The following is a 12,730-nucleotide window of genomic DNA, read 5'->3' as shown; positions in this document are numbered from 1 at the left end:
CTTTGTTGTAATAACATAAACATTTTTATGTTTATTTTTAGGTGGCTTTAACCAAGAGAGCAGATCCAGCTGAGCTTAGAACAATATTTTTGAAGGTCAGTATAAAGGAATCTATTTTGTTTCTTGTTTGATTTGTGTTCTATAACTTTTAAAGATTATTTTCAAACAGCTCTTTATTTCATTGTTATATTTTTTAAAAATCCCAAAGTGTCAGCCTGGTGTGGTGGCTCACGCCTGTAATCACAGCACTTTGGGAGGTCGAGGCGGGTGGATTACCTGAGCTCAGGAGTTTGAGACCAGCCTGGCCAACATGGTGAAACCCCATCTTTACTAAAATTACAAAAATTAGCCAGGTGTGGTGGCATGTGCCTGTAATCCCAGCTGCTCCGGAGGCTGAGGCGGGAGAGTTGCTTGAACCTGGGAGGCAGAGGTTGCAGTGAACTGAGATCATGCCAATGCACTTCAGCCTGGGTGACAGAGCAAGACTCTGTCTCAATAAAAAATAAAAATAAAATAAAATAAAATAAAAATTCCCAACATGTCTTAAAAGGGGAGAGCCTTACAAATGCATCTGCTTTTTAAAATGTATAGGAAACTAATTCGTAGGTGACTGTGATGACAACATTGTTTGTATTTTAATTTCTTTTATCTCAATTGGTGTAAGGTATGTGAATAAAAGCAGTTGCTGGAGTATTGAGTTTTGCAACCCATTTACCCTTTCAGTATTGACCCATATAGCTTTTTCTCCTAGGAAGTTTAAAGTTCATTGTAAACATCTCAGTAATCCTTCACTCATCCACGGGCCTATCCTGTCTCTCCCTGGTAGAAGCCTATTGTTGTTGTTATCGTCATCATTATCATCACTTTATGATGACTGCAGTATCCTGGGAGGAGGCCCCAGTATGGATAATAGTAGATACTAGAGCACAACAGACATGATAGAAGTTTGTGTCTTATACTGGCATCTTATATTTCTACCTATTTTGTGATATTGGGCAGTGAATGATTAATAGAATAAAAGTCTGTCTCAGGTTCCAGACACTGAAACACCTTTGTGTTATTCAGCTGAAATTAAAGTACTCAAAAAAGAAAAGGCCACTTTTGTAAGATAATATATATACACACATAATATATATATGTGTATATATATATGTCTTTCTAAACATTATGTAAAGGCAGCTGAGTTGTATGGAAAGAGGACCAGGGTGTCAAATGAGAAATTTGATGTGTACTGAATATGGTGTGGGAAGGTATTAAATCTGTGAGTCTCCCTTTCCTCATCACAGTGTGTTACTATTAAAACTAATTGAGACATTAAGGACTTTGAACATGGATAGGATATTTGATATTAAGGAGTTGTTATTAATTGATGTTTAGGCTGATAGTATTCTCATTATGGGAAATATAGAGTCTATGTTTTAGAGATATACACTGAAACATTTATAGATGAGACTACAATTTCTGAGATTTGCTTTTAAATAATCCAGTTTCGGTGGGTTGAGGAAAATGAGTAGGCGGTATGATAACTTTTGAAATTGGGAAACGGAATATTGGGTTTATTATACTGTTCTCTCTACTTTGTATATGCTTGAAAATTTTCTTTTTCTTTTCTTTTTGTTTTGAGACAAAGTTTCACTCTCGTTGCCCAGGCTGGAGTGCAACCGCGTTTTCTCAGCTCACTGCAACCTCCACCTCCTGGGTTCAAGCGATTCTCCTGCCTCAGGCTCCTGAGTAGTTGGGATTACGGGCATGTGCCACTACACCTGGCTAATTTTGTGTTTTTAGTAGAGATGGGGTTTCACCATGTTGATCAGGCTGGTTTCGAACTCTTGACCTCAGGCGATCTGCCCACCTCGGTCTCCCAAAGTGCTGGGATTGCAGGTGTGAGCCACTGTCCGTGGCCTGAACATTGGCATAATAAAACATTTTTTAACATAACGATTCAGTGAGGTAACTTACGTGAAAGGTGTCCTGCATCTGATACATGTTATATATTGATTCAGTAAATGCTTGAAATTAAGTAATAATTTAAGTAAAGGAGAAATGAAGACTCCACAAGCAAGTGGATTAAAAGCAGGGATAGTTTTGTGGGGAGGACAAAAAAAAGACACATTTGTAAGGAGATTTGGATTATACATAAAAAATCAGGCTTGTGGACATCTGTAATCCCAGTGAGAGGCTGAGGTAGGAGGATCGCTTGGGCCTAGGAATTTAAGGCTTCAGTGAGCCATGAATATGCCACTGCGCTCCAGCCTGGATGACAGAGTGAGACCCTGTCTCTTAAAAACAAAGCAAGATTCTTTATAAATTTGTTTTTAGCCCAGAAATACAGTATAGAGTTTCCTTTTTTTTTTGAGACAGAGTCTCACTCTGTCACCCAGGCTGGAGTGCAAGTTGCGTGATGTTGGCTTACTACAACCTCTGCCTCCCGGGTTCAAGTGATTCTCATGCCTCAGCCTCCCGAGTAGCTGGGATTATAGGAGTGTACCACCACGCCTGGTTAATTTTTGTATTTTTAGTAGAGACGGGGTTTCACCATGCTGGCCAGGCTGGTCTTGAACTCCTGACCTCAAGTGATCTGCCTGCCTTGGCCTCCTAAAGTGCTGAGATTACAGGCATGAGCCACTGCGTCCGGCCACAATACCGTATACAGTTTCTAAGGTGGAAAAGGATTCTGGAGGATGAAAGTCCAGAAAACAGAAAAACATTTGTTCCTTACCTAAGCTGATCTCTATAGTTGTGCTTGTTGGGACCACCATGGTTGGAATGAGGTGTGTATGAGAGAACCAGAGAAGATTTTTGTATGTGTGTTTAAGGTCTGTTGATATTGTAAAACTCCAGTGACAGAAATCTGAAAGACCACTTGTAGAAGAGTAACTAAGTGGACTGCCAAAGATCCTATCAAAACAGAGTCGCTCATTAACTTAAGCTGGTAAAGTAGTCATCATTCTTTGAACTCTGGACCTATCTGTTACTTCTGTTTTCTAAACAAGCAAGAGTGGTGGGCATCCTTCTGATAGGAAGTGGGAACATCATAGAGGGTGTCTTAATAGATGGTGCATTTTAGAATCTCACTGGTTGGTGTGATCCATTGATAAGACTCCACTTAAAGGCTGTGTCCACCTTTCAAGGCTGTATGGTCCCTGGAGAAGCTAGACTGAGACTTTAATTTGGAACAGTGTGTCTTTGTCAGCTGCTACATCCTCTTTCAGCAGCCTACAGGACTATACTGGGGGAGAGTCTAATTGATCAGGTAGACCTAGAGAGGGTGAGAGTCCATGCAGAGTTCTGGAGAGACACCTGTAGTGTTTCTGTTTAAGTGCACTTGAAGGCCGAGGGTGGAACTTTTGGGATAGATAGGGAAGTACTCTCTTCCCTTGGGGTGGTTGGGACTATGTGACTTTTGAGTAAGAATTTGTATGTGGCTTGGAGTTCTAAGAGATGACGTCAGGGGGGCCGTACCTGAAGAAAACAGCAGTCAGCAGTTTGTGGAAAGGATTGTGCATCTGGCAAAAGTTCTGGTGACCTCACCAGGCCTGGATAGTGTGGTACCAACCCAAGTCTGCCTTGGCTTAGCATGCTAAGGATGTCGGGTTTACCATTTATCACAGATGGTATTGTGGTGAGGGGAAGAACGGGAAACACAGCAATGAGGGGACTGTACGAGGCTGAGCTTTTTAGTTCATTATGGATCAGCAGTAAGCATTCTGTAAACCTGTCTACTTTGCTGATTTTCTGTGACTTTTTCCGGACTTGACTTTCTTCTTAGTAAAAATTCCATGTGAAATATCCTACCCTTCTCTCTGCTAACCTATGTAAAGAGATGATTCTTCTGTAGCTTGGCAGTTGGAAGGGAGCTTCATTGCAGCCTTCACACCAGGTGTGATGGTAGCAGGAAAGTTGGCAGCTCTGTAGATCAGTGACAGCCAGTGAAATTGAGCCAGATAAGGAAAGAGGGCTTCTGCGGGATTAAAATGAGCCGAATTCTGACCTTTTCATTTATTTGAGAATTTAGAATCAGTTCCACTGTTTTTTTTGAAGGTACCTAGGTACAGTTTCATGGACTGGGTATATATCAATGCAGACATCATGGTTCCTGTCCATAAATATCTGAGTGAGAACTGTGTGTAAGTATAAAAAACCCCAGAAGCCATGATATGATTGATAAGTATTGTACAGCCTTAATTAACAGGAAGATGATGTGGTCTAATTATATCTTTCTATGGAGAGTCATTAGGTTATGGGGAGGTGGTAATGTTTGAACTGCGCTCGAAGATGAGTACGTAGAGAAGGGTTTGTTGGCAACGGAAGACCTTTTTAGGCAAAGAAAACAACACATACAAAGTAAAGAGCTGTCACAGTGCCACGTGTGTGGAGGGAATGGCTACACAGTTGGACTGGCTTGGGGCACAGGGTCCTGGCTGGTGGTAGTCAGGGCAGGACTTGTTATAAAACATGTGGGGCTAAGGCATACGGCAGATGCTTTCTCTTTTTTGAGATGCAGTCTCACTCTGTCGCCCAGGCTGGAGTGCAGTGGTGCGATCTCGGCTCACTGCAAGCTCTGCCTAGCTGGGTTCACGCCATTCTCCTGCCTCAGCCTCCCAAGTAGCTGGGACTACAGGCACCTGCCACCACGCCCAGCTAATTTTCTGTATTCTTATTAGAGATGGGGTTTCACCATGTTAGCCAGGATGGTCTTGATCTCCAGACCTCGTGATCCGCCCGCCTTGGCCTCCCAAAGTGCTGGGATTACAGGCGTGAGCCACTGCGCCTGGCCAGCGACAGATGTTTTCTTATGGAGGATGTTCTTGTGGCAAGTGGCAGGTAATGTTTCATCTAGATGTAGAAGTCAAAGTCTAGGAAGTCAGTTTTGTTTCTAGCCTAATGACATGCATTTTTCTGTTTGCCTAGTGCTTTTGGTGTTGCTTCCTGTTAGCTTAAACAGATGTGTACTGAGTGCCTACAGTTTAAATACAACACCATGAAACTCTGTGGTGAGTGGAAGGTGCAAAAGGTGTATAACAATGACCACATCTTAGAGGAGCTCAGATTTTATATAGGAGACCAGATGGATAGGCATGCAGGAGGTAACAAAGAATCTTAAAGTTGGCATACTCCAAGGGCCCACATTGTGGTTAAAGCAAATGCTATAGGAGGTGGAAGGAGGGAGCAGCCCCTGTTGTGGGGAGTGGTCAGGGAAGGCCTTGAGGAGAGAAAACTTGGGGAGTCTCAGGGACAAGTGGGAGAGGCGACAAGGAACGCATTCGAGGGAAGGACTGGAGATGAGTCGGGGAGAAAACAACCTCTCCAGGTTGAAGGAGTCTTGGTCATCCTTTAAATGTTTATTTAAATACAACTTTTTATGCTAAGTATCACAAGGTGTGGGTGATAGGATTGGAAAGGTAATTGGGGGTTTGGCATTCCACTAAACAGTAGGAAGCATTTGAGGTTTTTTGACAAGGAGGTGAGCGTGAGATTTGATTGGTGCAACAAGGCCACAAGTTAGGCAGCCTTAGGGTTGTGGCAGCAGGAATGGAGAATGGCAAGATAGAGTCACTTTGAGAGAATATTTGATGAAGATGGCTGATTTTTTATAATAGATGAGAGAGAGCAGAGAGGAAATACAGCCTGGATGCAGAGAGGAGCCAGTAATAAGAATAGAGAAAGTGAGAGGGAGCCAGTAGCTCCAGGAAGGAAAAGAGATGATGGGTACTACTGTATTAGTAATAGAGAAAGTGAGAGGGAGCCAGTAGCTTGAAAGTGAGAGGGAGCCAGTAGCTTCAGGGAGAAAAAGAGATGATGCATACTATTGTATTAGTCTGTTCTCAGGCTACTAATAAAGGCATACCCAAGACTGGGTAATTTATGAAGCAAAGAAGTTTAATTGACTCAGTTCCACATGGCTAGAGAGGCCTCACAATCATGGTAGAAGGCAAATGAGGAACAAAGTCTCATCTTATATGGTGACCGGCAAGAGAGCTTGTGCAGGGGAACTCCCATTTATAAAACCACCACATCTTGTGAGACTTTATGGGGAGACCGCACCCATGATTCAGTTATCTCGAGCTGTCCCTGCCCCGACACGTAGGGAGTATTACAATTCAGGGTGAGATTTGGGAAGGGACACAGACAAACCATGTCAACCGTTTAGAAGTATATAGTCTCATATAATTAAATCTCTGTAGCGAAAGATGGGAAAATTGGGGAAAAGGGCTGAATGAGAAATGTAAGACATATTACAGAGTAACTGAATTACACTTGGATTTTTTTTTTTTTTGAGACAGAGTCTCGCTCTGTCGCCCAGGCTGGAGTGCAGTGGCGCGATCTCGGCTCACTGCAAGTTCCGCCTCCCAGGTTTATGCCATTCTCCTGCCTCAGCCTCCTGAGTAGCTGGGACTACAGGCGCCCGCCACCTTGCCCGGCTAGTTTCTTTTTGTATTTTTTTAGTAGAGACGGGGTTTCACCGTGTTTGCCAGGATGGTCTTGATCTCCTGACCTCGTGATCCGCCCGTCTCGGCCTTCCAAAGTGCTGGGATTACAGGCTTGAGCCACCGCGCCCGGCCTACACTTGGATTTTTATAATTGTTCTGTCAACAAAAGCATGGTATCCACTTTTAAAATGTTTGTAGGTAAATTTTGAAAAACAGTTAATTCTCTTTTTGGAAAGCTTTTTATCACACCAGTTTTATATTTATTGAAAATTTAAAAGGTGGATATATGAACAAAAGTAACTTGTGATCTTTGCATAGGAAGGTAGATGCAGATATTTATATATTTATTTATTTCTCAGTCTATGTGTCTCTCTGTATGTATATAATTTTTTTTCCCCTTAGGAGAAAAAAATTACTGTTTTATATCTAGTTTTTTCCCTTACCTGCTATGTTACAAATAGTTTTTCCTGTAATTCAATGTGCTTCTACTTTTTTTTATTTTTGTAAATTACTTCTTCCATGATGATTTAGAGGGACTATTTTTAAACTAGTACAAATATGTCATAAATAATATCTCGCCATCTTCTAACCAGTTGAGTAATTTGTTGTGCAATAAGCTACCTCACATCTTTTGGCAAGCAATACATTAAATTTCATTAATAAAGACATTATACAATGAATTAGGACACAATTAAAATTTGCTTTAAATATTTCTTTGGGGGAGAGGACACCACACTTCTACTCGATGAAGAGAAACATTTTTACAGTCCAGGGGTCTTTTTTTTTTTTTCTTTTAACACCTATTATGCCATGAAGTCATAGGTAATAGTTTCCAGCAGCGCAGGCTCCTTCCCGTGGGTTCCCACACAAAGTGTGCTTCTCTGCGTGGAGCAGGCTGACACCAGGTACCTTACTCTTTGGCTTCCTTCTTTTTCTGATCATTTTTCTTTACCATTTTCAGGAAGCTATCTCAGCTCTTAGAGTGCTTAATGTGCTCAGCACACACATTAATTCTCTTGGCAAGAGTCTTGCCCTTAACTTGTTTGTTTACAACAGTGCCAGCAGCATGCTGGGTGGCATTGTAGACTCCTCTACTTTTGCCATGTTAACACTTGTAAAGCATTCCTTTTTGAACAGTACCCATTCCCTTCATGTCTACAATATCACCTTTCTTATAGATTTGCATATATGTGGCCAAAGGAACAACTCCATGTTTTCTTTTTTTTATTTTTGAGACGGAGTCTCGCTCTGTCGCCTGGGCTGGAGTGCAGTGGCCGGATCTCAGCTTACTGCAAGCTCCGCCTCCCGGGTTTATGCCATTCTCCTGCCTCAGCCTCCCAAGTAGCTGGGACTACAGGCACCTGCCACCGCGCCCGGCTAGTTTTTTTTGTATTTTTTAGTAGAGACGGGGTTTCACCGTGTTAGCCAGACGACTCCATGTTTTCTAAAAGGCCTAGAGAACATGTATCGGATGCCTCTCCTCTTTCCCTTTGTGTTCATCATTTTGGCGAATTACTGGAAGATGGTGGTTCTGGCGGAAAGGAAGCCTTCTACAATATTTTTAATGCTGCATAATATTCCTACATATGGCTGTTTCTGTTTTGCGCTAATTTATCGAACCACTATTTATTATTGGATATTTAGTTGTCTCTTGTGCTTTACTATCATAACAGCACTATAATGATAGTGTTGTACCTACATTTTTGCACATAGCTAGCATTATTTTCTTAGGATAAATTCCTAGAAGTGGCACCATTGGGTTAGAATGGGTTTACAACATATTAAGGCTTGTGATTCCTCTTGGTAGACTGCCACTCGTGAAGGTTGTTTCAATATATATTTTGGGTGGGAACATGGAAGTGTTCATTTCCTACATTATATCAACTCAGATTATTATGAAAAAAAATACCGTAGCAGCAACAAAAAAGACTTTATGCCAATCTGTTAGTTGAAAAATTGTATCTTATTTAAAATATTCATTTTTTAAATAGAGCAATATGTTTATTGACCATTTATGTTTCTTAAATTTATTTTTAACTTTATTGTGATAATTTTTCAGACATACAGAAAATACAGTAGTAAACACCCACATAACCATCATCTAATTTAAAGTAGTACTTGTCGTATTAGTTTATACATTTTTTCTGATTTATGTTAATGTAAATATAACTTAGCTATCACTATAATTCACCCTAAATAATTTAGCGTAGAGCTTCAAATAATAAAAACAATCTCCTACACAGTCGTAATACCATTGTGCACCTAATAAAATTAATGGTAGTTCCCTAATATGAAATACCCAATCCAGATTCAAATCCTTAATTATATTGTGTTCCATCCCTATAATAGGGAATCGAAGTAAAGGATGGGCAGATGCAGTGACCTGTTGTGTGCACCTTCTCAGTGACTGGAAAACAGTGTAGGGGATTTGTCCTTCAGTCCCAGGATGTGAGTGATTCATGGCAAAAGGGCAGCTGGATGATTATGGTTCTACCCTGGCTCATTCACAGCTTACAAACCTTTATCAATTTACTGTGACTGGTGGTGAGCAGGCCAGGGAATGGGCATTTGTAGTGATAGGTTCCTTCTGGTTTCCTTTGTGTCATCTTCACTGGGTATGGTGGTATTTCTTGGTGATGACAATAAGTATTATACAACGTTGTATGAGAACTCCTAAAACTCTTCCCATTTTTCAGGTGTATGTTTAATCATAATTAAAACTCCCGAAAATTGCAAGGGAGGAAGGCTTCAGGTTGCTAGCGAAAAATATTCTCAAAGAAGGATTAATGATGACATTTTAACGATGTGGTGGCTATAAGGATATAGTCTGTTCCCCCTATAGGGACCCTCTGCTCACTGCTGCAGGGAGAGCAGAATTTAAAAAAACTCAGAGAAACTCTCTGATATTTAGTCCTGAAATGAAAGAAAGACTGGTGATAAGGTTTGGCTGTGTCCCCACCCAAATTTCAGCTTAAATGGTAATAATCCCCACATTTAAAGGGTGGAGCCAGGTGGAGATCATTGAATCATGGGGGTGGTTTCCCTCATACTGTTCTCGTGGTAGTGAATAAGTCTCACGATGTCTGATGGTTTTACAAATGGTAGTTCCCCTGCACAAGCTCTCTTGCCTACCGCCATGTTAAGACATGACTTTGCTCCTCATTCTCCTTCCACCATGATTGTGAGGCCTCCCCAGCCATGTGAAACTGTGAGTCCATTAAACCTCTTTTTCTTTATAAATTACCCAGTCTCGGGTATGTCTTTATTAGCGGTGTAAGAATAGACTAATACAACTAGTGTCTAAGCTTAGAAAAGTAATGGAAGAAATTTCAAAGGAGAAAAAAATTCTATAGACTCAATTATATAAAAATACCAAACTGGAAAAATATTTGCAACAAATATAATAGACCAAAGCGAGTAAAGGGCATGTTCAGACACTGTTGGTGGGCTTGTAAATTGGTACAATCTTTTCCGGGGAGCAGTGTGATAATAAGTACCAAGAGCCCAAAAGTTCCTCTCCTTTGACTCAACAGTTTCTCTTCTGGGAGCCTAGCCTTTGAAAATTGCCAGGAATTTGGACAAATGTTATATACAAAGCTTGCTACCTTAGCTTTATTTAAAAATACTAAAAACTGGAAATGTCTACTGGTACTAGAAAAGTTAAATTGTGTGTTAAAATAAATTATTCACTATCAGGGGCAACCTTAGGTAGTGTAACTCCTAAGTCATAGGATTGCTGTAATTAGCAGTGATATTTCCTTTATATTTTTATCTTATTTTGGCTCAGTTAGGAAAATCAAAATATAATTCTTTACATGTCCAAAAAGCTGAATTAAATGCTAACTGAAGACTGGTAGGATCACTGGGGCATCTTTGAGCCTTTCCCTTGTAGTGTGCTTAAAAAATGTTACCTGTAAGATAATACTATAGAGCATTTATGTAATATAAAGTACTTATTGTGTATAGGGCATTGTGCTAAGTAGATGACATGATTATCTCATTTGTTTCTAGCATCTGTCTTATGAAGCTGTAATGTTGTTCTACTCATTTTATGAATGAGGAACCTGAGTTACCAAAAGCTTTAGTTACCTACCTGAGGCCATTCAGGTGGTAAGAGGCACAATCCAGGCCCATGGGACGCCAAAGCTTATTATTACTGAGTATCTGAGCAAAGCCTTAGTCTGCATTGGAATTAAAATTTGTTTCAGGCTTAACTTGGATTAGAGAGAGAGGGGAGACACTGCCCTGGCACTTCACTGCGCACCCTCCATCACTATGGCTACCAGTGTGGTTCTTGTCACCCAACTAGGCTTGTTCTTGTAGATGCACTGTCCTTGCATCCTGAGTCCCCAAACCACTGTTTTGTCCCCAGGATCAAGAGGCCGTGTCCTGCTTCATAAGGACACCACAAGATCCCATGTGGTTTCTCAGCATTTCTACCCTTAGGGCTCCATGCAACAGAAATTAGTGGGTTCCCTCTTATCCAGGCCGGAGTGTTATCACATTAAGGGCCAGACCTTAGGAGAACACTGTGAGGAAGCATTGTATGCCACCTAATTCTTACTGAGCATTTCTGCATGGTAATGCTTTAGAGTGGAGAGGACAGTAACTAGAGCAGCATTTACTGCCCCCTCCGTAAGACTGCCCAAGATGATATGCACTTAGTAGTTTGCTTTCCAGCTTAGCTTGTTTGCCATCCTTTCTTGTATCATTGATGCTCTTAAAGCAGGAACGGGGCAAAGGAATTAGGTTGTTTGTCTCCATGACTTCGTAGTTCCACTTTTTTTTTTTTTTTTTAAAAACTATGTGCCTTTGCTAAAAAGCAAGACATAGTTTGTCTTTCCAAATTTCTGTAAACCAGGGTTTCTGAACCTGGACATTGCCCACACTTTGGGCTGGAGAACCGTCTGTTGCAGGGAGTCATCCTGCGCATTGTTGGATGTTTAGCAACATCCCTGGCCTCTACCCGCTGGAGTCAGTAGCACCCTTCCTCGCATGTTATGACAATCTTAATTGCCATCAGATATTGCCAAATGTCCCTGTGGGAAAACATTGCTCCCAGTTAAGTTTATACACATAAAATTTGACTTGTTTTTTCTTTGAAGTGTTGGGAGATAATGGTCATTGTGAAGAGTACATAATCATATCTGATATTTTATCATTTGGATATTTTCAGCTTTTTCACATATCGATCCCATGATTATATACTTTTGAAAATCAAATATATAAAATATTGGTTTTCTTTTTTTTTAAAACAGTATGCAAGCATTGAGAAAAATGGTGAATTTTTCATGTCCCCCAATGACTTTGTCACTCGATACTTGAACATTTTTGGAGAAAGCCAGCCTAATCCAAAGACTGTGGAACTTTTAAGTGGAGTGGTGGATCAGACCAAAGATGGGTATGTTTATTTTTAATTATCTCATTTAATTCTTTTTGTTTGAAACAGCTTTCTTTTGCTCTAATGACCAGGAAGTGATTAAATGTCTCTTAGGACCATTTTCTGTACTTACTACTATTATTATTACATTATTTGAGTAATAATTATTTCCTTCAGTCATTGTTTCAAGTTGGGGATTCAGTATGTATATATTTGACTCGTTTAAAGAATGCTTTACCGTTTCCGAGAACTACTATTGTCATCAAGGTGGTGGTGTGCAGATATATGACAGTATTTATATGCCTTTGATATTTTTCAAGGCGGCCGTAAAATTGTGAGTAAATGTACAACATAGCTTTGTGAACGTTAACTTTTCTGTAATCTTTCTTTCTGATCAAATTGCCTTTAAAAATTCACATGTGATTCCAAAGCCCCAAGAAAGGCACTCTGCAAAAGCTAGAGGAAAGAAACTGTACCATATAGAATTAAATAGGACATGCTGCACAATGCCTTTGGATTCTTTTTTTCCCTACCAGTCTTCTCTGCTTCCAGTTTGTTGGAACTTTTTTTTCCCCCTCTTTTGAGGCAGGGTCTCACTCTGTTGCCCAGGCTAGAGTATAGAGGCATGATCTTGGCTCAGTGCACCTTCTGTCTCCTGGGTACAAGCGATCCTCCCACCTCAGCCTCCTGAGTAGCTGGTACCAAAGGCGTGCACCACCATGCCCAGCTAATTTTTGTGTTTTTTTGTAGAGACGGGGTTTTGCTGTATTGCCCAGGCTGGTCTCAAACTCCTGGGCTCAAGCCATCCACTTGCCTCGGCCTCCCAAAGTGTTGGGATTTACAGGCATGAGCCACTTCATCTGGCCTTCTGCTTTCATTTTAAAGATGGGGTTTTCTTACGCTGTATAGGATTGCAGTG

The 12,730-nt window shown here is 40.8% G+C and overlaps 1 protein-coding gene and 1 pseudogene across 3 annotated transcripts in view; one reads left to right on the top strand and one right to left on the bottom strand.

The window, feature by feature from the left end:
* The window catches only part of SLC25A13 (solute carrier family 25 member 13), a 213,500-nt gene that overhangs the window by 24,235 nt on the left and 176,535 nt on the right, over nucleotides 1-12,730 (top strand). For all 3 annotated transcript variants that reach the window (XM_033192420.1, XM_033192421.1, XM_033192419.1), the window contains exons 2-3: nucleotides 42-95; nucleotides 11,690-11,832. In XM_033192420.1, the coding sequence (XP_033048311.1) occupies nucleotides 42-95; nucleotides 11,690-11,832 (197 nt within the window). The remainder of the gene's footprint in view (nucleotides 1-41; nucleotides 96-11,689; nucleotides 11,833-12,730) is intronic.
* Nucleotides 7,235-7,934, bottom strand: LOC117072352 (annotated as a pseudogene).

Source organism: Trachypithecus francoisi, unplaced genomic scaffold, assembly GCF_009764315.1.
Source record: "Trachypithecus francoisi isolate TF-2019V2 unplaced genomic scaffold, Tfra_2.0 Lachesis_group4, whole genome shotgun sequence".
NCBI lineage: Eukaryota > Metazoa > Chordata > Mammalia > Primates > Cercopithecidae > Trachypithecus > Trachypithecus francoisi.
Note: the sequence above shows the minus strand (reverse complement) of the source record. Positions and strands in the feature narration are given on the sequence as shown.